The 22686-nt window shown below is 39.6% G+C and overlaps 1 protein-coding gene across 6 annotated transcripts in view; it reads right to left on the reverse strand.

Annotated features, from left to right (window-relative positions):
• MLLT10 (MLLT10 histone lysine methyltransferase DOT1L cofactor) overlaps nt 1–18383 on the reverse strand; it is a 126049-nt gene extending 107666 nt beyond the window's left edge. For 2 of the 6 annotated variants that reach the window (XM_058830339.1, XM_058830337.1), the window contains exons 1-3: nt 18263–18383; nt 17553–17721; nt 13817–13896 (exon numbers count right to left, since the gene is read on the reverse strand). In XM_058830339.1, coding sequence (XP_058686322.1) covers nt 13817–13896; nt 17553–17721; nt 18263–18301 — 288 coding nt within the window. In that variant the 5' untranslated portion in view covers nt 18302–18383. Of the gene's footprint in view, nt 1–13816; nt 13897–17552; nt 17722–18262 lie in introns of those variants that run through there. The other 4 variants (XM_058830336.1, XM_058830334.1, XM_058830335.1 and 1 more) reach the window with 3 other exon arrangements.
• Nucleotides 18384–22686: the final 4303 nt, after the last annotated feature.

The following is a 22686-nucleotide window of genomic DNA, read 5'->3' on the forward strand; positions in this document are numbered from 1 at the left end:
AGGTGGGAACAGTGAATCTCATGCCTTGAGACAAGCAGCTAAAAGAGATTTTTTTTTTCTTTAAACTAACACTTTATTACTAGTTCTAAAATGGATGGAATAATATTTTTAACTTTTTATCATATATGTTGATGATGCAACACAGTATATGGAATAATGTGATGATCCATACAGATGGTCTTTAATATTTGAGAACACGGGACCATGACAGGGCTCTTTTCTGCAGTTGTGTGTTCTAAGTTTGATCTCTGGCAAGGGATTTCTGACACAGATTTATTGTCTGAGCATTCAAAAACACTGTGGGGAATTTATAACCAGCTATGCAGGGCAGAGGGAGTAGGCAGCAAGAGCAGATACAGCACCTACAAGATACCATAGCACAAATAGGGCAAACTGCTATGACAGATCAACAATTCAGATAAACATCATTAGGTTAAACAGTGCAAACATGAACACTACAGAGGCCGATTGTTACCCTAGAGAATAACCATGTCCTTTCATGTGCTAAAGGGCACCAGTCCAATACAGGGAGGTGCAGCAGCGCATGTGGGTTGTAGGTACAGGCAGCTGAATTAGATCTGAATAAAGAGACAAATACTGGCTGAAGGAACACAATGAAGTTGTAGAAAATGACATCATCCTTTTCCTTCCTGTCCTTACACAGTGTAAGGACATCTCACTTTTGCAGCTCTTTGGTGGGAGAGACTAAGTTCATGGATCTAGCTTCTGTCCATGCAGAATTGGGGTGAACTCTCAGCAGGAATGGCTTTGGACTATGAGGTCTCCTGTAGAGGACTAAAGTGAAACCAACTTCAAATCTGTGAAGCTGGAAGAGTCTGACAGCATGACTGTCACAACTCACTTCTGAGCTACATAAACAGCAACTTAATTAAGTAAACAAAGACTGATCCTACACCTTTAGCATTCAGGCAAATTGAGATTGCCTGGGTCTGATGAAAAACCCATTGCCTCCTGAGGAGTCCAGTCTTAAAATATCACCCAGCAGAGAACTAAAATCAGAAGCATGAGAGATCCATGCAGGAAAGCTTTTTATCCCCTCAACATTATTAAAAAAGTAAAAATAAGCACGAAGAAATAAAGAACTGAAATAATAACATCAACAACAAGAAAAAAAATAAAAATAAAAAAGAAAGAAGGGGAAAAAAGGAAAAGAACAGAGGTGTCCACTAAAGATACTCATCAGAAAAAAGTTGCAAGAATGGAAGACCAAAGTAAAACAAAAAGCTAAATAATTCCAGCTTCCCATAATGAATCAGTTACAGTCCAACTTGGCTCCACTACATTGTGGTATAAAGTGTTCTTTCTTTCTCGATTCTAGATAAATACACCTTTTTGCTTTAACTAGGACTAAGAGCTACCTTAACCAGCATTAGGTAACATTACACAAATACAATTTTTCAAGTCTTTTTGGTAAACCTAGCTCTACCAATTTTTCAGCTGGAAAGGCATAGAGAAACTGATTCAATCCAAGAGACTATCTTATTCATGTTGAAATGAAGGGCAAGAGCAAAAGGCACATGGTAAATAGGGAAGAGAGACAAGGACAAGACTATACAAGCAGGAGAGAAGAAAAATAGTAATAGGAATATAAAATTGTTCTTCCCTCAGGGTTCTGAAAATTTGGAGCACATTCATAAAGCATCATCTGCAGACATCCATTATATGCTGTCTCTTGTTATAAGAAAACAAAGGTCAGCGAATTCTTGCGCAAGTAATTTACTGAACTGTGGCCCAAGCTAGGCCATTGGAACCATTCACCTGAATAATGACTGTCAACTGAGTAAAATCCTGCAGGACTGAATTCCCAGCATTGCAATGAGGCAATAAAACGCTTCTTTCAATGTGACCTGTTAACCTAAATAACACAAGATGTACAGCAGATTAAACAGACCACAGTTCCTTAAAGTTAGCCAAGACATCAGGCTGCAGTTCCAGCTTACTTTACTACAGGCTCACTTTAAGGTAGCATAATTGCACTGTGCTGCCAGAAGATCACTGACCATCGCCTGCTGTGTCCTTTCTACTGTCTTCCTTGCTCTGGGAAAAGCATTCACAACTGACTATATGGAAATCCTAACCAGTAACTTAAGAATTTTTTTTTTTTTTTCAGTCAGATCACTTCTCTGAGCCACCTTTCCATAAGGCTACAAGAACAACAACAGATAACAAATGTAACAGGAACACAGACAGGTGGTCAGGAAAGGATACAGGGATAGAACTACATTATTTGTGCATTATCTACACTGGCTACAAATCAGAGTAGAAGTCCAACCAAAGGCCTTACAGAAACAAAGGAAAGAAAGAACCAAAGAAAGAATGAAGGAACAAAAACTGAAAGAACAAAAGCATATATTTGAAACAGACTAATTTTATGTTGGTAGCAATACAGACAGATTTCCTGCTCAATTTTGTTTTGATATTTCCCTGACATTCATGTATTTCAAGATTTTCAACAGGCATCAGCCATATATGCAAAATGTTGCGTTTGGAAGCTTAAATTCCCTGTCAAGATGCATATACCCAGCATGACACACTTCCAGAACAGTTTTTATTCTCCAAAGTACATTTTGATAACAGAATTACTGTTTCATACTGCTTGACAACAGGAGAAAAAAAAAAAAATAAAACCCCAAGCCCCAACAGTATTTAACTGAAAGAAACAACTCTATGAGATTGCAATACATGATCCATGAAGTTAGAAATAACAAAAACAGCAAGTTACATACAATCAGCATAACGGTTTTTGAACCCAAACACTCAACCTCTCCCATTTTTTTTTCATCAACAGGAGTTAAAAGTTATCAGACAAAACATTTTGTTCTGCTGCTCCTGTTAATCACTAAACAAACAGAAGAATAGTTAAATCCACTTGTGGCAATTTTAGTTCACATTTTAGTGAAAACATGAGCTGGAAAACAGAAGCAGAGAACAGAAAAGAGTCCCCATAATCCAGGAGGAAAACTGTCAGTGACCTGTCATGCCATTTAGACAGCCACAAGTCTATGGGGCTGGATCAGATCAAGGATACTGAGAGAGCTGGCAGAAGAGCTTGCCAACTCACCAGCAGCCCTGGCTAACCAGGGAGGTCTCAGCTGACTGGAGATTAGCAACTGAGACACCTATCTAAAAGAAAGGCTGAAAGGAAGATCTAGGGAATTGCATGTCTATCATCCTAACTTCAGTGTTGGAGAGGTCATGAAGCAGATCACTTTGAGTGCCATCACAGGCATATGCTGAACAATCAGGGAAATCAGGCCCAGCCAGCATGGGCAGGTCCTGACTGACCAACCTGATCTCCTTTTGTGGCAAAGTGACCCACTTAGTGGATGAGTGAAAGGCTCTGCCTGTGCCTACCTGGACTTCAGGAAAGCCTCTGACACCATTTCCCACAGCATCTCCTGCACAAACTGGCTGCTCATGGCTTGGCCAGGTGCTCTGTAGGACAGGTAGAGAACTGTTGGGATGGCTGGGCCCAGAGGATGCTGGTGATTGGAATCACATCCACTGGTGCTCTCCAGGGCTCAGGGCTGGCACCAGTTCTGTTCAATATCTTCAGCAATGATCCACGTGAGGGGATCCAGGGCCCCCTCAGTCAGTCTGCAGACACACTGAGTTGGGTGGGAGTGTTGACCTGCTGGAGGCAGGAAGGCTCTGCAGGGGATCTGGACAGGCTGCATTGATGGGCAGAGGCCAGAGGTCTGAGGTTCAACAAGGCCATGTCCCCGTGCCTGGTCCTGCCCTTGGCTCACAACAACCCCTGCAGTGCTACAGGCTGGGGCAGAGTGGCTGCAAAGATGCAAGTTGGGAAAGGACTTGGGGGTGCTGCTCAACAGCAGCTGAACATCAGCCAGCAGTGCCCAGGTGGCCAAGAGGCCAATGGCACCCTGGCCTGGATCAGCAACAGTGTGGCCAGCAGGACCAGGGCAGTGACCATCCCCCTGTACTCGGCACTGGTGAGGTCACACCTTGAATCCCGAGTCCAGTTTTGGGACCCTCACTACAAGAAGGACATTGAGATACTGGAGAGTCCAGAGAAGGGCAATGGAGCTGGGCAAGGGCCTGGAGCCCAAGACTGATGAGGAACAGCTGAGGGAGATGGGGATGTTTAGCCTGGAGGAGGCTCAGGGAATAGCTTATCTACAAACTGCACATCTCTGTGCTCTCTGATAAGGGGTGTAGCAAAGTGAGTGTCAGCCTCTTCTCCCAGGTAACAAGTGACAGGACAAGAGGAAATGACCTCAAGTTGCAGCAGAGGAGGTTTACATTAGATATTAGGAAAAAATTCCTCACTGAAAAGGTGATCAGGCTAATTGGAACAGGCTGTCCATTGAAGTGGCAAGATCACTATCCCTGAAGTGCTCAAAAGACATGTGGATGTGGCACTGATAGACACAGTTTAGTGTTGAACACAGTGGTACTGAGTTAACAGCTGGATTCAATGATCATAGAGTTTGTTTCCAACCTTAACCACTAGATGATTCTATGAATTCTCCAAACTCTTAGGACTTTTTTTAAGATTAACCTAGAAGGAAAGAGTCAATTACCAAGCCTTTTATTGCTTTACTTCTGAATTTTCTTTCAAATACATCTATTTTACAGCACACCATGCTGTATTTCTGTGCATATCAAAATGTACTAACTCGACACACTTTCTCAAAGCACAAAGACATATTTACAAAGGTAAGCAAAGCAACTGATCAGAGGGTTAGTTTCTAATCGATGGCTTTCCAACTGGCAGCCCACGACACTCTTAGCAGCCCTGACTCCCACTTATCAATAGCTGCAGAAGCTTGCAGCACAAATGACTGTGTCCAGATACTCATATCCCAAGTTCTGTGGTACAGCTTCACCTGCTTTCACCAGTATTCCATAACACTTTGTCTCACCCTTGGGTGTTACCGGAAAAAAAGACACCTGTAGAAGTCACCTGTAATATTCTTTGTTATATCTAAGATCATCTTTCCCAATCCTATGGACTTCAAATATGCTAGGTAGTCTTAAATACTACCACTTCAAATAATACCCTAATAATATCTTAATATGGATTTAAAAGCTGGTTTAAAAAGGTAAAGATCTTGATATGGGTAGTTATTTTAGTTAAAGCAAAACAATTTAATGCTGGCAAACACATAACTATTGCTGTCAAAAATGTAAATATTCTGAGAAATGAAGACTATTCAAAAAACTGCTCTGAACACAAAGTTTTTTAAAAATCACATCTAGAGTTCCAGTTATGCCAATGCTGTACATACATCATCCAACTTGTACATAACTATTTGAAGTTTATTCACTTCTTTCAATGAAAAATTATCTTCTGAGGTCAAAACATTCTTGTTATTTATTTTCCAGCTCCCCTAAAGGATCTGAAATTAGTATTTCATTTTCTCCAGGAGAAAGAATCCTATATTTTCTAATTTCCTTTTATACTTTCCATGTTCCTCTTACCCTAGTGTGTTTTCATCAATAGGAAAAGAATATAAAAGCAAAAATATAAAACATGAACATTGGAATGAAAACACTGAAGATAGGAAAAATTCTCTTTTCCCCCCAATAAAACTGGAAAAATTTGGTCTAATTTAGTGATTAATTCGTGTTAGGTTCAGAAAAATATGGTATTGAACAAACAATGTAAACACAGCTCTGTCTATAGAGAAACACGACATTCTAAAGACAATTCAATGGAAGTGTGCTAATTGAAATTAAGAACCACAGACAACTAGATTATAGTTAATACAAAACCTAACTCAAATTTAGCTATCTACAGAAAAACAAGAACATCAGAGCCTACAAGGAACAGTTTTTGCAAAACTAGACAACAAAAAGAAAAACCCGCAGACAATCTGCAGAGTCGTGCAAACCAGTACACTGCTGCCAAGATATTTTTATCTGGAAATTTAGATCTTTGCATAAATTATATCAATAGATGCGAGTCTACAGGTAGGTAGCACAAGAACAGACCCAGCAATAGGATAGGCTCAGACTACCCACATCTGCATCTGCTAGCCACAGCTTAGCCCCAGCCCTCAGAATGCAGTGACATCTCATCTTTCTATTCTCTGCTTCAAGCCATCCTCAATGAAGCAAGATCACTACTGCCAACGTACAAAGACTAACCAGGGAAGATCAACATCTCAGCCCTTGAAGCCTCCAGAAAGTCCAGTAAAACTCGTAAGCAGTTCCAGCAGTTGCTGAAAATTACTGAACTTCTACTCACACCAAACTTAGGCTATCTTCCTACACCAAATGTTTATGCTCTGATATTTTACTGATAATTTCTTTCATGCTTTTACTTTAAAACCAACTAGGTACTATGAAAATTCACATTAGAGTTTCTTTTTATTCTTTTTATTTTAAGGTCCATGCTTTGTAATACTTGCCTTCTCTCTTTCATTTTTCTTCTGTTCAATAGAGCAAAAAGGATGAGCTGCTTTAGGAACACCTGACCCAGCCAAAGAAGAGACTTCTATCTACAAAACCAAACCCACACTTCCTTATTTATCAGTTTCTAAACTACAGTGGGATAGCAGTATACTTTATAAATATTCTCAACCTATGGTATCTTCAGACCTCATAAATCCTATGTAAGCCTTATAAACTCAAAAAATACCCACTTTCACTATTTTCATCTAAATGGCTCTATAAAGATAGCTTAGAACCATGCCATGATTTGAAGCTAAAGTCAGCAAGGAGCTAACTACATGATTTGTCAAACACCCAAAAGGAGGCAAATTAAAGTTGCAATGTTTCACTATGATTCACACCAGAATCCAGCATTCATAAACCACAACGAAGAACCAACAGGAATCAAAGTATCTTCTGCCACATCCAAGAATCCCCAACTGGCTGACATCACTAATAGAGCAAACGAATGCACGCTGTCAGTACTTCTCTTCCAAAGTGCTATGTTCTGCAACTTGACAACTTAAGAAATTAAGTCATCTTCATCTTCAAATAAGCATTTCTTGATGCTGACAAATTTGCCAAATCTCTGCCCCATCTCTATTCAGTCATCTGTCCCAGGAGAAGGAAAGAACTTTTTTTTTAAAGCAGACAGTTGACAGGCAGAAGAAAAATAGACTGACTACCTGAAGCATTTTGGGGTTTATACCTGGATAAATTAAAGAGACTCAACCTAAATCTTTTTATGAAGGTATCAGATAAAAATATATGCAGATTAAGTTAGCTCTGTCAAAAATATCAACTATAGATAATAAATTTGTAGACTATGACAAGAAGATTAGAACATGCAAATCAGCAAATCAGCATTCTTCCAAGACCATCCACTCAGTACTACAGGTGACATTTAGTCACTTTCACTCAGTGAGGTATGTAAGGTAACTGGAAGTGAGATAATGTAGAGTACAATGTAACATAGTGATGACACACAAAGTGTCTCATGATCTGGCTACTCCAATTTTGGACGTCCAAAACCATAAAGCATCTACCATATATTTAAGACTTGTAAGCCCTGCTAAATGCTGCAAGATGTTGCAAGAATTCAAATTATAAACATACATAAAGTTTAAGATTCACACATTGATCTTCAATATAAAGCATCAGAAGGCTATGAGAAATACCTGTCACATTTGGCTGCATTCCCAACTAAACGTCCAATTTTTTTTATCAGCCTGAAAGTATGCAACTGACCTAATTCAATCTACGTGAAGAATATACCATATACAATGGTTCATTTCAATGTTCTTCTGCAACATACCACAGTTTCAGCCTAAAAATGCCTAGCTATAAAACGTTAGCACTAATTCTTAGCAAGGCTTCTCTCACGAGTTGAGGAACTCCTTGTTTATTTTAGAGACTTCTGCCAGTGAATACAATGAAACAAACAGTCATAAAATATTTCCACATAAGGATTATGCAATTCCTGTAAGGGAAAATGTTTCGTTCTAGCCTCACTTTGGTTAGTAATTTTGCCAAAGAACCTTTGGACTATTTACTGAAGTACCTGTTATATTGACATCTATGCTAAAAAATTTTCACTCAAGTAATACTCGAATGATGTAACACTGTTTTAAAGCCTGAATACTCTATGTAATCATAATCTGCATTATGTAATTATAAACTACTGCACAAATTACATGTACATTTCAGTTTACTGTAGCTAATCAAAACTTAGAAGAAAAGTAGCAGACCTTTTCTCTGCTGTAGGAAAGTGCTTCAGGTAAGTTTGTGAACTTGTCTGTGTATTTACAAACCAAGTAACAAGTATGTATACAAGCAGGGAAAAATGCAGTACACAGAAAAAAGGAAAAAAAAAAAAAAAGCATGGAGGAAGCATAATCAGAAATGGCATTAATACTCCCACTTTGAAACGGCAGGGAAGTACACAGAAGTACTTCTGCAGCACCTTCTCCACTTGTACTACTAACCCTGAAGAGCAGAAACTGCAATTCTCTCATATTCTGAGTTGCAGTACAGTAAGGTTTTAGGTCTGTATTCACTACATACACCATCAGAATGTGCACAGGAAAAAATATTTTCTCATACTCATGAAACGCAAATGACACTCACCTATCTATGTAATGGACAAGAAACACACATCACTTAATCAACAGTATTTCAAAATAAAAATTTTCATCTTCGCCACAATCAGAACAACACAAAGTCCCCTCAATCATTCCACTTTTTTCTCTAATTCTGTTCAGTCCAAGTTTTGCCTGCTACCTCCCCAATTACTTTCCTTATCCTGACTTCCTTATGCCCCATCTGTGGAAACAAGCCACACCATGCTAAGCTGAACCTGGCTGGATACTAGGTGCCCACCAATGCTCTCTCTCACTCCCCTCCTCAGCTGGACAGGGCACAGAAATTGAAGAAAAGGCTCTTAGGCCAACATAAAGACAGGGAGAGATCACTCACTAGTTACCAGTTTCTGGCAGCTTCTGAGAGAAATCCCTCCTGTAGCCCCCTTATTAACAAAATCTTGTCACACAAACACAACAGAATATATTCTACCTAAATTTCCTTAGGCAGACTTTTTATTCAAGATATGCAGCTACAAACTAATATTTAATGCCTTCTAAACTGCCATCATTCATAAAAGCCAGACAAATAACAAAAGCAACAGATCATTTTTTCTGTAGTGCACTCTAAAGCAATTCTTCTAGTAATATTTGTTACGATATTCTCAAAGTAGCTGTACTAATATTCTTACATGAAGTGTACTTTTAGGAAAAATATGGATACACATTAAAGAAACATTCATTTCAACATTTTTTTAAGAATTATTTCAAGGGATATCTTCAAAGAGACTGCACAGTATATTAGCATATTATACTGATGTACAGTACTCAAATTGAAGAAAAAAAAAAAGTTTTCTTCTAAAATAAAGTTTAGTTCACCTGTACTGTGACCATATTTATCAACACTCATTCTAGTTTACAGATATAGGTGTTAATAAGTACAGATCCCACTCCCCTGCAGGCAGCCTGTTGAGCCAGAAGTGTCAGAGCTCTTATCACAAATTCGTCTGCATATCAAAAAGCTGCATTCCTAGTTCCTCCTTCTTTGCCTTTTTCTGTTTAGGCAAAAGGCAAATAATAGTGCACCTATGCTTATTTTACACTACATAAATGCTGGGGGTGAGGTGCGAAAGTATGGATACATCAAACAACTCTTATGAGCAACTCTACAAAGAAAATTCGTAGATCAATGTGATGAAACATTTTTTTAAAAAGAGAATTTGGAGAGAGCTCCAATTCTTGTTATATTAACAATTTTTAAAAAAATATTAAAATTCAAGCGTTCAGATTCTGGATCATCTGTGCAGCAGATGCAGGTAGGTGCAGCTCAGGTCTCGTAGGATAATCAGCAGGAACCTATTGCTATGAGCACATAGCATACCTGAACTGAGTAAGCAGTATAGCTGCATTTCTACTACTCTGAACCCTTAAGTACTGAGTACTGTATGGTCTAAACTTACCCTGCAATGACAGTCCTTTTGTCTCCACACCAAGTTCCAAGTAACACAAGTGCAAGCACAGAGACTCCAGTCATGCCAGCCTGAGATAAGATACAGATGGATGCTCTCTCAAGTCTTATGTGGGTAGCTCCACACAGAGTCACAGCCCCCTCAGCACATTGCCCAGGACTAAAATCCAGGTGGCTTATTAGACAAGCTGTAGTGTCCTACAAATGTGCTGACTCAGTTCTGAAACACAGCTACATTTAACTTCATAAGCCACTCGGCCAAAAAAAAAAAACCCACAGAAATACCAAGTGAAAAAAATACCACTATGACATTAGAGTAATTTGTACCAAGTCCAAACTGACTCTTCCAGATGCAAGGACAGGCTTACAATATTTATATTCCAGTGAAACAGATCAAACAGCATAATGATTCACCTGCAATGCAAGCAATCCAACCTCACATTTAGCATCTGAGCTACACTTTGAGGCAGTAAAACTTCCTGGAATTCTTAACACTTAAGCTCAGTACAGAGATGTCCTGGTCTCTCTGAATCAAGCTAGACTCAGAAGAACAGGACCTACACATAGCTAAGAAGCCTGAACAAGCTACCTGTACAAATGGTGAACTCCTACCTGGTATCTCTATCACACAATTACTGCAGCTCCTTCATGATGAGTATGAAGAGTAGTAGCTTGTAGTAAATCATAAACACATTGTCTATTTTTACGCCACTATATACTATATTTAAATTATTCTTAACATAAGACCATCAAGGAAGATGTTTGACACCCAACAGGATTACTATGGGGAGGAAAAAGTCTTTTTGAACAACAGTTGTGCTACAAATCCCAAACTTAGTTCTCCAGTCTTTCTTTGGGTACCAGAACTATCAGCCCTTAGACAACGTACATGCACCATCCAATTTCTTAAGACAGGACCCAAAGTCCCTTATGTAATAGTCCATATATGAACAACCTCACACAGACTTCAAAATTATTTTTTTCTACATCAATATGTATTTGCCCTGCTTTCTGACTCAGAAGTTCAGGTACATCTGAAGACACCAAAAGGGCCCACTATGCATGGTAATAACAGCTGGTGCTGACACAGGCAAAGCTGGGGGCAGTCACCACCCATCTTGAAGAGACTTGAATGTCAAGCTCACCATAGGTCAGTTAAGATAAATTAGCTGAACTAGAGAAAACTAAGATTTTTTCAAGCAATAGTTTTTACTTATACAGTGACGTAAAGAGTGAGTACTGGGATTACGATCTTCGATTATGTACTACATAAGTATGATTAAAAACTAAGTATAATTACCAGCCACCTCAATATATCCATTAGCCAAACAGTTCAGTTTTATGAAAAGTCACACTTTCTCTCACACACAGAGAAAAACATAACTCTCCTAGAGCCAAAATTCAGTACGACTTGTCCAACATGGAGCAGTGCTTTCCAACCAGTAACTGAGCATTCAGCAGCCAAGACGCTGGCTCCCAGCTCACCAACAAAAACAGAGAAGTTAACCAGCCACCACTTTGGCTCCCACCCAGCATGTACCAGCCTAGAGGCCGCACACAAAAGAAAGGGAACACAGTACACACTGGTGCATAACACTTGAAAGCACGTGGGAAGCCACCTGTCCTAGTCTGCTGTTAAGCGAACCTCTTTGGTGACCCACCAACTTACATTATGTGCTCCTGAGTTAGGCCATCTCTTTTCATTGTTAAAGCAAGACTAACTTTAGTGTAATTAACTGCTGCTGTTTATCAGAATGAATTTATTTGCCCAGCAACTGAAGCTCAAAGAAGATGATCAACCAAGAAACACACCCCAAAAACACTCAACACAGACAGCATCAGCATGGAAAATATGCCTTGAGCGCAATACTGAGGTCATTTAAAAGACTAAAAGTAAGCAAGCAGATGCATTGTCAATGTAATATGGTTAATTTAATTCTGGTTTTGTTTATAGGCAAAAAGGCCAAGAGAAAAACTAAGCTTCAGTTTCATACAGTGATGATAGGATGTTTACTTTTGTAAGCAAGTGTGTTAAAACTTCTGGGTCTGGTAAACTTCTTACTGCAAAGCTCTAGTTTCCATAATGTGGTCAGGGCTTGAGTTTAGTTTCTGAATGGCAAGACACCACAGATGCAGTCACCATGTTTCTAACTCGCTAATATACAAATTGTTAAAACTTCAGCTGTCATATCTCACATGCACCTGAGAACCACTTAAATCTACACTACATTACAAATGGGACTTCTTTTTTTAAAACAGAATCAGTAATCAAACTATTGACCTGAACAGACACTGTTTGGTAGAAACAAAAACAGTATACACCAGGCAGAAAATTCAGGTATCACTGCTCCTTCTTCAGTTCAAACAGCACAGTAAACTAGTCTATCAAAGCTATTCTCTTGGTAAACTCGAGAAATTTTCATAATGCAGTGAGATACTGTTTATTATAGAACTCTGGACAGTTCTTTTTCACTCCTCGTGCCGTAAGAAGCCAGGATTAACTATATACCAACCAAACCACAAGGATTCCCTATCATCCTCTTGTAGTCACCAGCTGTCTTTCTCTCTCCTCTGTATTTTTAACTTTGTTATCAACCTGTATATATGGAACTCAGCAACTGTAAAAAATGCTACTCCTAAAACTTTACACAGCTGATGGTCTCACAGGAAAAGAAACAGCCTTTCTTTAGAAAGGGTTCTGATTTTCAATTGACAAATACTTGAAGAGCATACAAAAATCAATCCCTTCCTGCCCCCACTAACAGGTTTGCTTTGGAAGAACTAAGTCTTGATTACCCTGGGCATTATGAGTATGTTAGCAGCACAAAGTGGGAAAAAACAGAGGAACAAGATTCTTTAGACCTGTGCCAAAAAATCATTCAGCAGTAAGTCTTGTCACCATTTCTATAGCACTTTCTATTAGAAAAGGAAATAGGTACAGCAAACAGGTCATGTAAACACACTGATAGTCACAGACAGTAACTAAAAATTTGGTCTGACTCCTCGTTTGTTTTTAAAGTTAGAAACAGTTTACACACTACTCTAAGATGATGCACCACCTTCTCTGACAATGAATTTTTTTTCAGGGGCAAAGGAACAGCTGAGTCTTTCTAAATATCCTCATTTCTCTTAGTTTATCTTTTGCTGGAAGACAAACTAAGAAGTGCCAAGCAGGAAGAAATGGGATTCTCTTCTTCTAAAAATGTCTGACATCACCCAATTTCATCTAACAAACATACAAGTCTGAGCAAAACAAAACCTAATACAACCATGATAAAAAAAAAAAAGAAAAGCATTATCAGAATACCCAATATCTACCATAAATAATAAAATAATAATACCATAAAATAATTAGAAAAACAGAAAGAAAATACTTCTTCAATTCTAAGTATCACACTCCAAGTAAGCATTAGTTTTTGAAATTAACAACACTACTTATTGGGAGTGTTCCTAGACTGAAGCTTTTAACTGGCAACCTAAGGTTGCTGTAAAAGAAAATTGGACACAGATTTTATTTACTTCCTGTAGCTAACTATGTAAGTGTTAAACATACAAAATTAACCAAAACCTGCACCATGGACCAAAAAAAAGGATAAAAAACGAACAAGCAAACAAATAAAAAACCCCACCACCTAAAAAATAAAAACCCCACGCCCTGACACTGTCAGAATACTTCAGAGACAGTTACATATTTCCACTTTTAAAAAATAAGATAAATGGTCTTTCTGAACAGCATTCAGATGAATTATAACAGAAAGCAAAGCTCTCTTCTGTTATTACTGCAACACTTGGGTCAATGTTACCCACACAAGGATTATAACTAGCATTGCTTAATAAACAAAACACATACCACTCTGGCTGCTCTTTCCTGAGATTCACACTTTCTGCAAAACCATGGTCCAGTGGGTACTTGAACAATTCCATAGCAAGCTGTTTTGAACAAGACAAAACATTTCAGCAAACATAAATAGTACTACAATACTAATAAAACGATCTAATAGAAGCTTACTATTAGTTGAGCTCACATAATTTCAATTATCAAGGAAGCCAAATTGACATCTATACACTGCACACGAAATCCTATCACAGAAGTACAAGAAACTAAGTACAAGCTTAGCTTTAAAAATTATGCAGAATTTGTTAAATGAAAAAAAAACATTAGCTTGAAAAGTAACATAACCATTCAAAAGCAGCAATGTTTCATATGTGACCTCTTTTGCTATTCATTTACCTGCAAAACAGGTGAGACGATGGATGCTGATGATGATGTCATTATGAGGTTTTTTTAAAGAGAAAATTAAAACTAACAAACCTGAGTTCTTCCTAAGACATTTATTCATACACTTACTATCCAGTTTTCTTACTCTTATAAGTAAATTAACTAGTCTTAAGCAGAAAGTCCATAGTAAACTGAACAAAGTTCACTTTTTTATCCCAGAAAATTCACAGAGTTGTAAATACAAACTGAACTGAGAATCAGGACTTGGATTAGTTGCAACTTGAGTCAGGCAACAACATAAATCCTTAGGAAAGAGATTTTCAGACATGTAGATTTATCTGCAAGATAGTCATCTATATTTTTACAGTATATAAAAGCAACCCCAAGAGTTTGTTACAAAATTCCACAGGAAAAAAAAAACAACATTCAGCCATTTGGCAATACTGCTCATGCTTGAAAGGCACTCATCAAGCAACCTTGAGAGTTACAGAGAGATTGAAAATACAAGAACACATGTGCTGTGAGTGTACTCTAGTATTTGTATGGGTGAAGCAAGTAACAGGGAACCAAAAATCGAAACATTTTGCTCAAAGATAGTCCCAAAGTATTAAAGGTAAGTCAGGCTCAATTCTCAACAATCATACGTTACTTAAAAACAAAAATCAGGTTTAACAGTGTAAGTAGAAAAAAATATGATTAATTTAAAGTTATGAAGAAAGTTGAGATTAAATTAGTAACTTGTAGTTATTCTATACAAATATATTGATTTTGTGATAGCTTGGAGATGAAAAACAGTAATGTAGTAGCAATATGAAAACATCTGGCTAATACACCTTCATTTCTATGAAGGAAAGTCAATTAAATAATTTCCTATTATATACATACATGTAGTCATATTAAGATCAGTTGTCAGATTTTCAAATACTTTATTCAAGTACCTACAGACCAAACTATTCTGATAAGCCCTTTCTACTGTACAATAAAATTCTTTAACATGAGGAAAAAAAAAAAAAATCTTGTTTTCATTGCATCTATATTAACCAGAGGGTGGGGGACTCTGAATTTCTCTTTATATATTAAGAGGAAGATTTTAAACGTGCCATCATACACTTAGGTTAGCAAGTGACAGTGCAGAATAGAAAACAAGTATAAAATGCTACTCAGAGATAAGGCTGATCCAAAGGCAACAAGAGTTGGGCAAAGACCAAAGCTGAAGTACTTCTATATCTGCCAGGGTAACAGAGTACACCCAGAACCTAGAAGAGTCCATCACAGGTTTGCACTCTCATATACCGTGATACCATTTACAGAGTTTTGCGTATACTTCCACTACTATGCAAAGCTTCTTTAAATACATGAATAGATCTTGCCCTTCACAACGTGCCAATGACTTCACAAATGAAAAGTTTCCTCTGACCTAAGAATAATTATAATACCAAAACCAAAGCAGTTACTAAAGCTTTACAGATAACACTGCTGTTTGTACTTCAAACACAGAGCATCAGTTTTGACCACTACTACATTTACTACAGAGAGGCCACAAAAAGAGTGGACATGCCTCCTCTACCACTTTTTTCACATAACACGTAAAATCCAAAATGTAAAGTATCAAGGGTAGAATAAATAAAAACACAGAGTTCTTCTTTTCTTAAGATCTCTATAACAGCTTCTGGATTTATACCAAGCAGTACTTCGCATATTTCCTGACAGATTCCAATATCCAATTCAGGCTTGGATATGACTTTAAAAAATAGAAGTTCATTTTCTTGTAACTACTGAAGTGTGTCTCTCTACACTAGGAATACTTTCTACAACCGACTTTTGTTCCTGCTACTTCAGCTCCAACTGCTGCTATCATCCAATTCTTTCACTGAAAATATCAGCAAGGCTCTAGATACAAAGGAAGATGTCGAAGTTAATGCAAAAGGAATACCTGTTTCAGGTATGACTTCTAGAAGTACGCATGTTTTAGTGTTCTTCTTCATGATCCTAAGATTCCACAAGAGCAGTCAACCTGCAGGTTAACATTACTCAGCTCTTAAGACGACACAAAACCAATTCAAAACCAGATTAATTCCAGAGATCCTGTCAGCTCCCCTCTGTGTTCAATCCAGTATTAACAAAAATAATTCAATTATTTTGTGTATCTCCTTAAATTATTACTATTTCTCACCATTTGTCAATTTACAAAGGGAGCATATACTTGGAACAACCAACTACTATATTACATCATCTTCAGCACAATTTAAGACCAAGCATGGCACACGCATTAGTAGCATTTTCACACGCACTAGGCATTCAGATTAATGAACTGGATTTAGGATTTTCTGTCTCCTCCAATTTGTCCACCACCTGTAAGTAGCCAAAAAGCCTGTCACTGAGTTCATATGACTTCCTCAGGAGTTGGTACAGAAAAACTACTATCATACTCCTTATTTCTGCTAACATGAAGGAAAAGTTATGATGACTTCCTTTCTTACAATGTAAGCAGAAACGTCGCTTCCTCTGCTCTCACACAAAAGGTCAACCCACTGACAGAAACAAAACAATCACACAGAGGGAACATGCCAGCTCCTGAACTGAGCTGGAAACCAACCAGCCAGCCTCCACTAAGCCAAACAAATCCAGCATTAGCCATTCCAAACAGCACCCTCCCCCTACAGAACCACAACAGGAAGTCTCTTCATCTACCAGGAAACATCAGCCAAATGACATTCAAGGAAAGGCAGGCAGAGATAGAAATCACATGACAGCTAAGTCTCTCCTACGCACCCCTCTCTTCCAATCCTAAACCCTCCTTGTCTCCTGGCCACCCCTCAAAATAAATTTTTCAAACTTGGGAAAGGCAGGGACAACAGGGATCGCACAGGGCAAAAAAGAAATACGGTAATAACTACCAAAATATAGTAACGAGTTCTGCAAAGACCGAAAGCAATTTTACAGAGTCTTTGAAACGTTGCAGCTGAGGTTGTTAACAGGGTGCAGAGGCAGGCTGGGAAACACAGACACAGAAAACATGCAGAAGAAGAAAGGGGAAAAAATTGGAAAGGTGAGCCCCTCCTTTCTCACAGCCATAAATGCAGGACAACATACTATACTAAGTCTCATGTGAGAGAAAAGACAGACAGGAAGGAGAGAAGATGACAGAGCAAGTCAAACCAGAAAGCACGTGGCCTTAGAAACAGGGAAACAGGCTTCATGGGTAAAAAGAAGGAGCTGGGAGGGGGAGGGAAAAAAGGGGGGAAAAACGGCCGAGGGGTGGGGAGGAGAAGGAAGCAGGCCCAAGGGAAGAAGACAGGGAGCACCAAGAAGGAAGTGGCGAGGCTGGAGGCCGGAGCGGGTGCGCTGCCCTCGCCTGCCCGCTCACCTTGATGCACTGCGACATTGCAGCCGTGCCCGTCGCAGTAGACGAGCGGGTTCTCGGCCCAGCCCCGCTCGTCGGAGCACACGCAACAGCCGCCGATCATCTCCTTCATGCTACTGGAGAACTCGCCCTCCAGTGACACCGGCAGCAGCAGCGGCTCGCTGGAGACCATCTAAGGGTTAAAAACACCGTCGTCAACACCGCGCACGCCACACGCGCCTCGCCCTCCGCCTGCTCCCTCCCCCGGCGGGGTCTCCCCTCAGTCACTCAGCCGCAGCCGCCGCCACCGCCGCCGCGGCAGCGCTTCGGGACCCATGACCGCCGGCTGAACGCCTCGTCTCGCCCCCGCCCGACCAACCGGCCAGGCTGTGTCGGTCGGGCCGCGGCGGCTCCTGAGGCGGACGCGGCTCCGCGGGCGGGCACGGCGGCAGCGCCGGCGCGCAGGCGCACTACGCGCGCGCCCGCGGGGCGGGCAGGCCTCGGCCCGGGGCCTCCTCGCGAGGGTTCGCGCGCCGCCCGCGGAACGTGAGCGCCGCCGCGGCGCCCCGAGCGCGCGCCCCCTCCGCCCCCCACCACCACCACCGCCGCCGCCGCCGCCGCCGCCCCCTCCGAGAGAGCGTGCGCGGGAGCGCGCGCGGCGCCCCGCCGGCGGCGCGCGCCCGCCCCTCGCCGCGCCCGCGCGCACCTGACGGCCCGCGCGCGCGCGCACCCACCTCGGCGCGCGGCCACGGCCCGTCCCCTGCACGGGACATGGCGGGGCCCCCCCGCGCGCCGGGGCCGCGGGACAGCCCGCGCGGCGCCGCGTCCCGCCCGGCCCTCCTCGCCCCCGCGAGCGCCGCACGCGCTGCGCGCTGCCCCCCGCCCGCCCCTCGGCCGCGGGGGCGGGGAGGCGGCGGACATGCGCCCCGCTCCCACCCGCGCTGCCACTCTGCGGGCCCCCTTCAGGAAGGCCGCACCCCATGCCCGCCCCCTCCCCACCGCCCCCGAAATCATTTTTACTATCTTGTTTATTTTCCCCCTGATGTGACTGCAGGACTAATGCATTCCCGCTCCCAACTTTTATTATCCTGTTTATATCCCCTCGGTGTGCCTGCAGGACTAATGCGTTCTCGCTATTACGCCACTTGCCTGCCCTCACCGCAACTTTTACTATTTTGTTTATTTTCCCTGCGATGGGGCTGCAAAGCTAATGCATTATTAATCCCGCTCTTTCCTCTTCCCTCAAAACTCATGGCGTGGATGCAGCGCTGCCTGGCTATTCCTGCCACGGCAGCGAAAGTGATGCTGAACGGGAGATCTGACAAATAGAGAAACCGGGGAGGCCGCAGACACACAAAAAACAAACACGTTCTTCAATACGGCTGCTCTCTACTTTTACTCGGAGGTGGACGTGTCTTTCTAGAAGCTGGGCGATTGGGGTTTTTTTTAGTAAAACAATTCTGTAATTCTGTTGTCTCTAAATTAAAAAGGGGGGGGGGGGGGGAGCTGAGGTGGTCAGCAGAGACGAAAATCTCAGCCTATTCAATTCTCCATTGTAAGCAGGTATGCCTGTAGCAGAAGGAACTAATTGTGGTGATGGTTAGCAGCATAGAGAAATTAAACGCAGCCTTACAAAATCCTGGTCACTCACTTGCCCCCGGCCTAGCAATTATTTGTTTATTTGTTTATTTATTTTGTGTTAGGCAAGGAAGATATCATTGATTCATCTTCATTATCATGCTAAAGGGCGGAGAAGCAGAATTTGTGTGTGGGCTGTATTCTTCACCATGATTTTGCAAGGGCAGCTTAAGCTTATATCTGTACAAAACACTACTGAATTACGTACATTCCTGGACACAGCACTACCTAGACCCACACATATGCAGATTATATTTTATACATTGTCATACCCCTGTACGCAAGTGCAGATGTTTTATTAGTTAACGAACTGCTACATGGAAGGGAGAGGTGGGATGTGCACAACTCTACCCCCTGCAGACATCTGAGTCTGCAGTTTGTATTCAGGATATCTTAGGTCAGGCTCTTTTCTCTCCTTCAAGTTTTAAGTGAAATTATTTTGATAGAGGAAGAATAGCAGGCAGGCCAAAAAAGAATCATGGAGGTAGCTTCCTACATGCAAGGCCCAACCAAACATGAGATTATTGCAGACATTTGGGGTGCATTCTAAGCATTTCTCTGTCAATATATGCTCCAAATAGCCATAAGAGTTTAGAAATTTTTAAGTTATGTGAAAAAATGGAGGGGGAGGAGACTGGAATGTAGTATGTTTCAGTTGTGCAAAATCAAAGACTGCTCTTAAAAAAAAAAAACACCCTGCACCAAATGTCCTATCAGCACTGAAAAACACAAATTTGAACATAAAACTATTTGTTATAAAACATACTTAAAACACTATTTTTATTACTTTAAAAGCTCATAAAAATACCTTGAAAATTGCAGATGCAAGCAATTATTTTGTAAGAAAATAAAGCAATTAATATATCCTGGTGTTTTAAAAAAACGCAAATTATTTGAAACTGATAGATACAGTGTCGCAGCCCTTCTTCATTCCTGTCAAGAAAATGACATCTAATTTAAAAAGCATTCTCAATGATTCTGCTAACCCTAACACACTCACAAAAAAAAAAAAAAGTCATGGTACAGCAGCAAATCTATCCTTTATTTCCCTCACAGATAAATTAAAATAAATATCCTTTTAAAATAAAAATATATTAAATATATTTTGTTGGATGAATTTATACATTTAGTAAAACCCATATTGTAACAAACAATTGTAAATTTTTCTCACCTTTTTTTTTTTTTTAATTCACTGAGGTCTTCCTGCAATTTCTTCTCTGAAAAGCAACTAGTACAATCAATTCCCAAGCGTCTTTTTTTTATGTTAGCTATTTTAAAGCTCAATCTTTAGTTTTATAAAGAAGCATCACCAAAGAAAAAACTAATTACTTTGCAACAACTTGATTAATGCTGCACCATAGCAACAAGAGTATATTTGTGAAGAACCTACTGTATAGTTTTCAAATAAAAATATTCTCACACCATGTAACACACCAGCTCAGTATTGAACAGCCCGAAATTTTGCTTTGGTTAAAATTTAGTCAAGCCTAATGCATTCAGTTATTTAAAGAAACATTTGTTGTCCTCTCATAGATTTCTCTTTAATTCTTTCTATAGAAAGAGTGTACATGGACTGAAGGAAACTCCATGACTACCACTTTATGGTACTGTGTAATATTGGATTGAAAAAATTAGATAACCTCTTGATAGTTCTGTAAAACAATCATTTAGAGAAGACCTTTGAAATGCAAAATAGGAAAAGAAATGCATTACCACTAAATAAATACTGCAAGTACTAAGCCTATAACAGTTATGGAATCAGAACATAAAATCTTGTAGCATGTATGTTCTTATGATTGTAGTATTTAATAAGCACTGACATGACACAGAAGGCCAATCTTCCTTTTTTAAATCAGGAATCCTGTCCTTCTTTTACTGATATATAAGAGATTAATAATTAGAGAAGAATGTAATTCAGTGAACAATTTTATTGTTAATCTAAATGCAAGGAAAAAATCCAATTCACTTAAAGGAACCTACAAAATCTAGGACCTAAATAAGTTAGAATATAAGAAACTTACAAAAAATTCTGTGTTTCAATTTTTCTTAGATACTTTCACAAACAGAATGAATGTGTAAGTGAAAAAAAATTACACTCTCCAATTGCAAATTGTTTTTAAAAGTTTAAGGCATTCCTCAAGAAAACATTAGCATAGTGAATAGCATTTCAGTTTCATAAACAAAAATAGACGTACTCACACATTTTTACTACAAAATAAGCAGTTGCAACAATAAAAATAAGGTTTTGGAATGCTTAAATGTCACCTTTTTTCCTTAAAATGTGCAAAATCAAATTGTAATTTTAGTGAATAAAACAAAGCATTGAACAAGAAAAAGTCTTTAATTTACAAAGCCACATTACCAGTTGAATATAATCACCAGAAGAATCTTCAAAAAAATAACAGACTTGATATAAAATGCATACTATATTAGAAAACATAAATTGATAATGGGACTTGGAGCTGTAGAGCAGGAAAACTCCCTTCCTTCCAGAAAGCAAACTTCTCACAGTAATTTTTACTCCATTTTCAGATTGGGTCTTTGTTGAGAAAGCTGTGATCTTTACCTATGTGCAGAAAGATACATGCTGCAGCTAAACAGATGCAACTGAAAACAGAAAAATTGCAGTAGCTTAGCAATGTTCAATAGGTAGAATGATCTATCTCTTGATTATCCATTTAAAATACATTGATGCTTGTCTGCCTTTTGTTTATGTGGTTTTAAATCATTAACAGCATTCACTGAAATACCTTCCAATCATGGGTATTGGCTTCATTTCTGGGAAGGCAGTAGTGAAATGGTCACTTTACACAAAATAAAATGCAACTCTTACGTGTTGACCCTCGCACATAGTGCATTTTAAATGCAGTCTGCCTTAGATCCAACAAATTCTTTCTATCCACGTTCAGTTATGAAGGATACAGCATGTCTACAGAAGCCACATTAATAAAGTAAATGTATCTTTACATGCTTACTCTTAAATTGTATTGATGAAGAGTAAAGTTTCTTTTTCCTCTTCCTCTTTTTTAATACACTGCTAAAATCTGTATTTAACATCTATCCAAATGCAATGTACTGAATAATTTAGACGTCTCAACATTTAACATGCAGTCATTTGGTGATGAGGAATTTGCATTGCTCTGTATATTTACATGTCATGCAAGTACAGGTAGCAGCATTGGACATCATGTCAGTGCATCTCCTGGACACCATGCCTCTTCATATGTTGTGCTATTTTCTTCTATGCGAACATATTTACAAATTTTGTACTTCTTTAGACTGAAAAAAAAAGGGGGGGAAATAATTCCACCAACTATTGCATTCATTTTCTTGCTTTTAGTTGTATTATCACCTTTGGAGAGTTTGGTAAATTCCACTTAGCTAGCAGCAATGGATAAAATGGTGGTTTTCAAGTACTGCTTCTGTTACTAGTGCTGGTATTTAAATGTTAATTTCAGTCTGAGGTTTACAGTAAACATGAAACAAGGGACTTTCTTTGAATGAACAATCTCAAATCAAA

The sequence above is a fragment of the Poecile atricapillus genome, chromosome 2 (assembly GCF_030490865.1).
Source record: "Poecile atricapillus isolate bPoeAtr1 chromosome 2, bPoeAtr1.hap1, whole genome shotgun sequence".
NCBI classification, from domain to species: Eukaryota; Metazoa; Chordata; class Aves; order Passeriformes; family Paridae; genus Poecile; species Poecile atricapillus.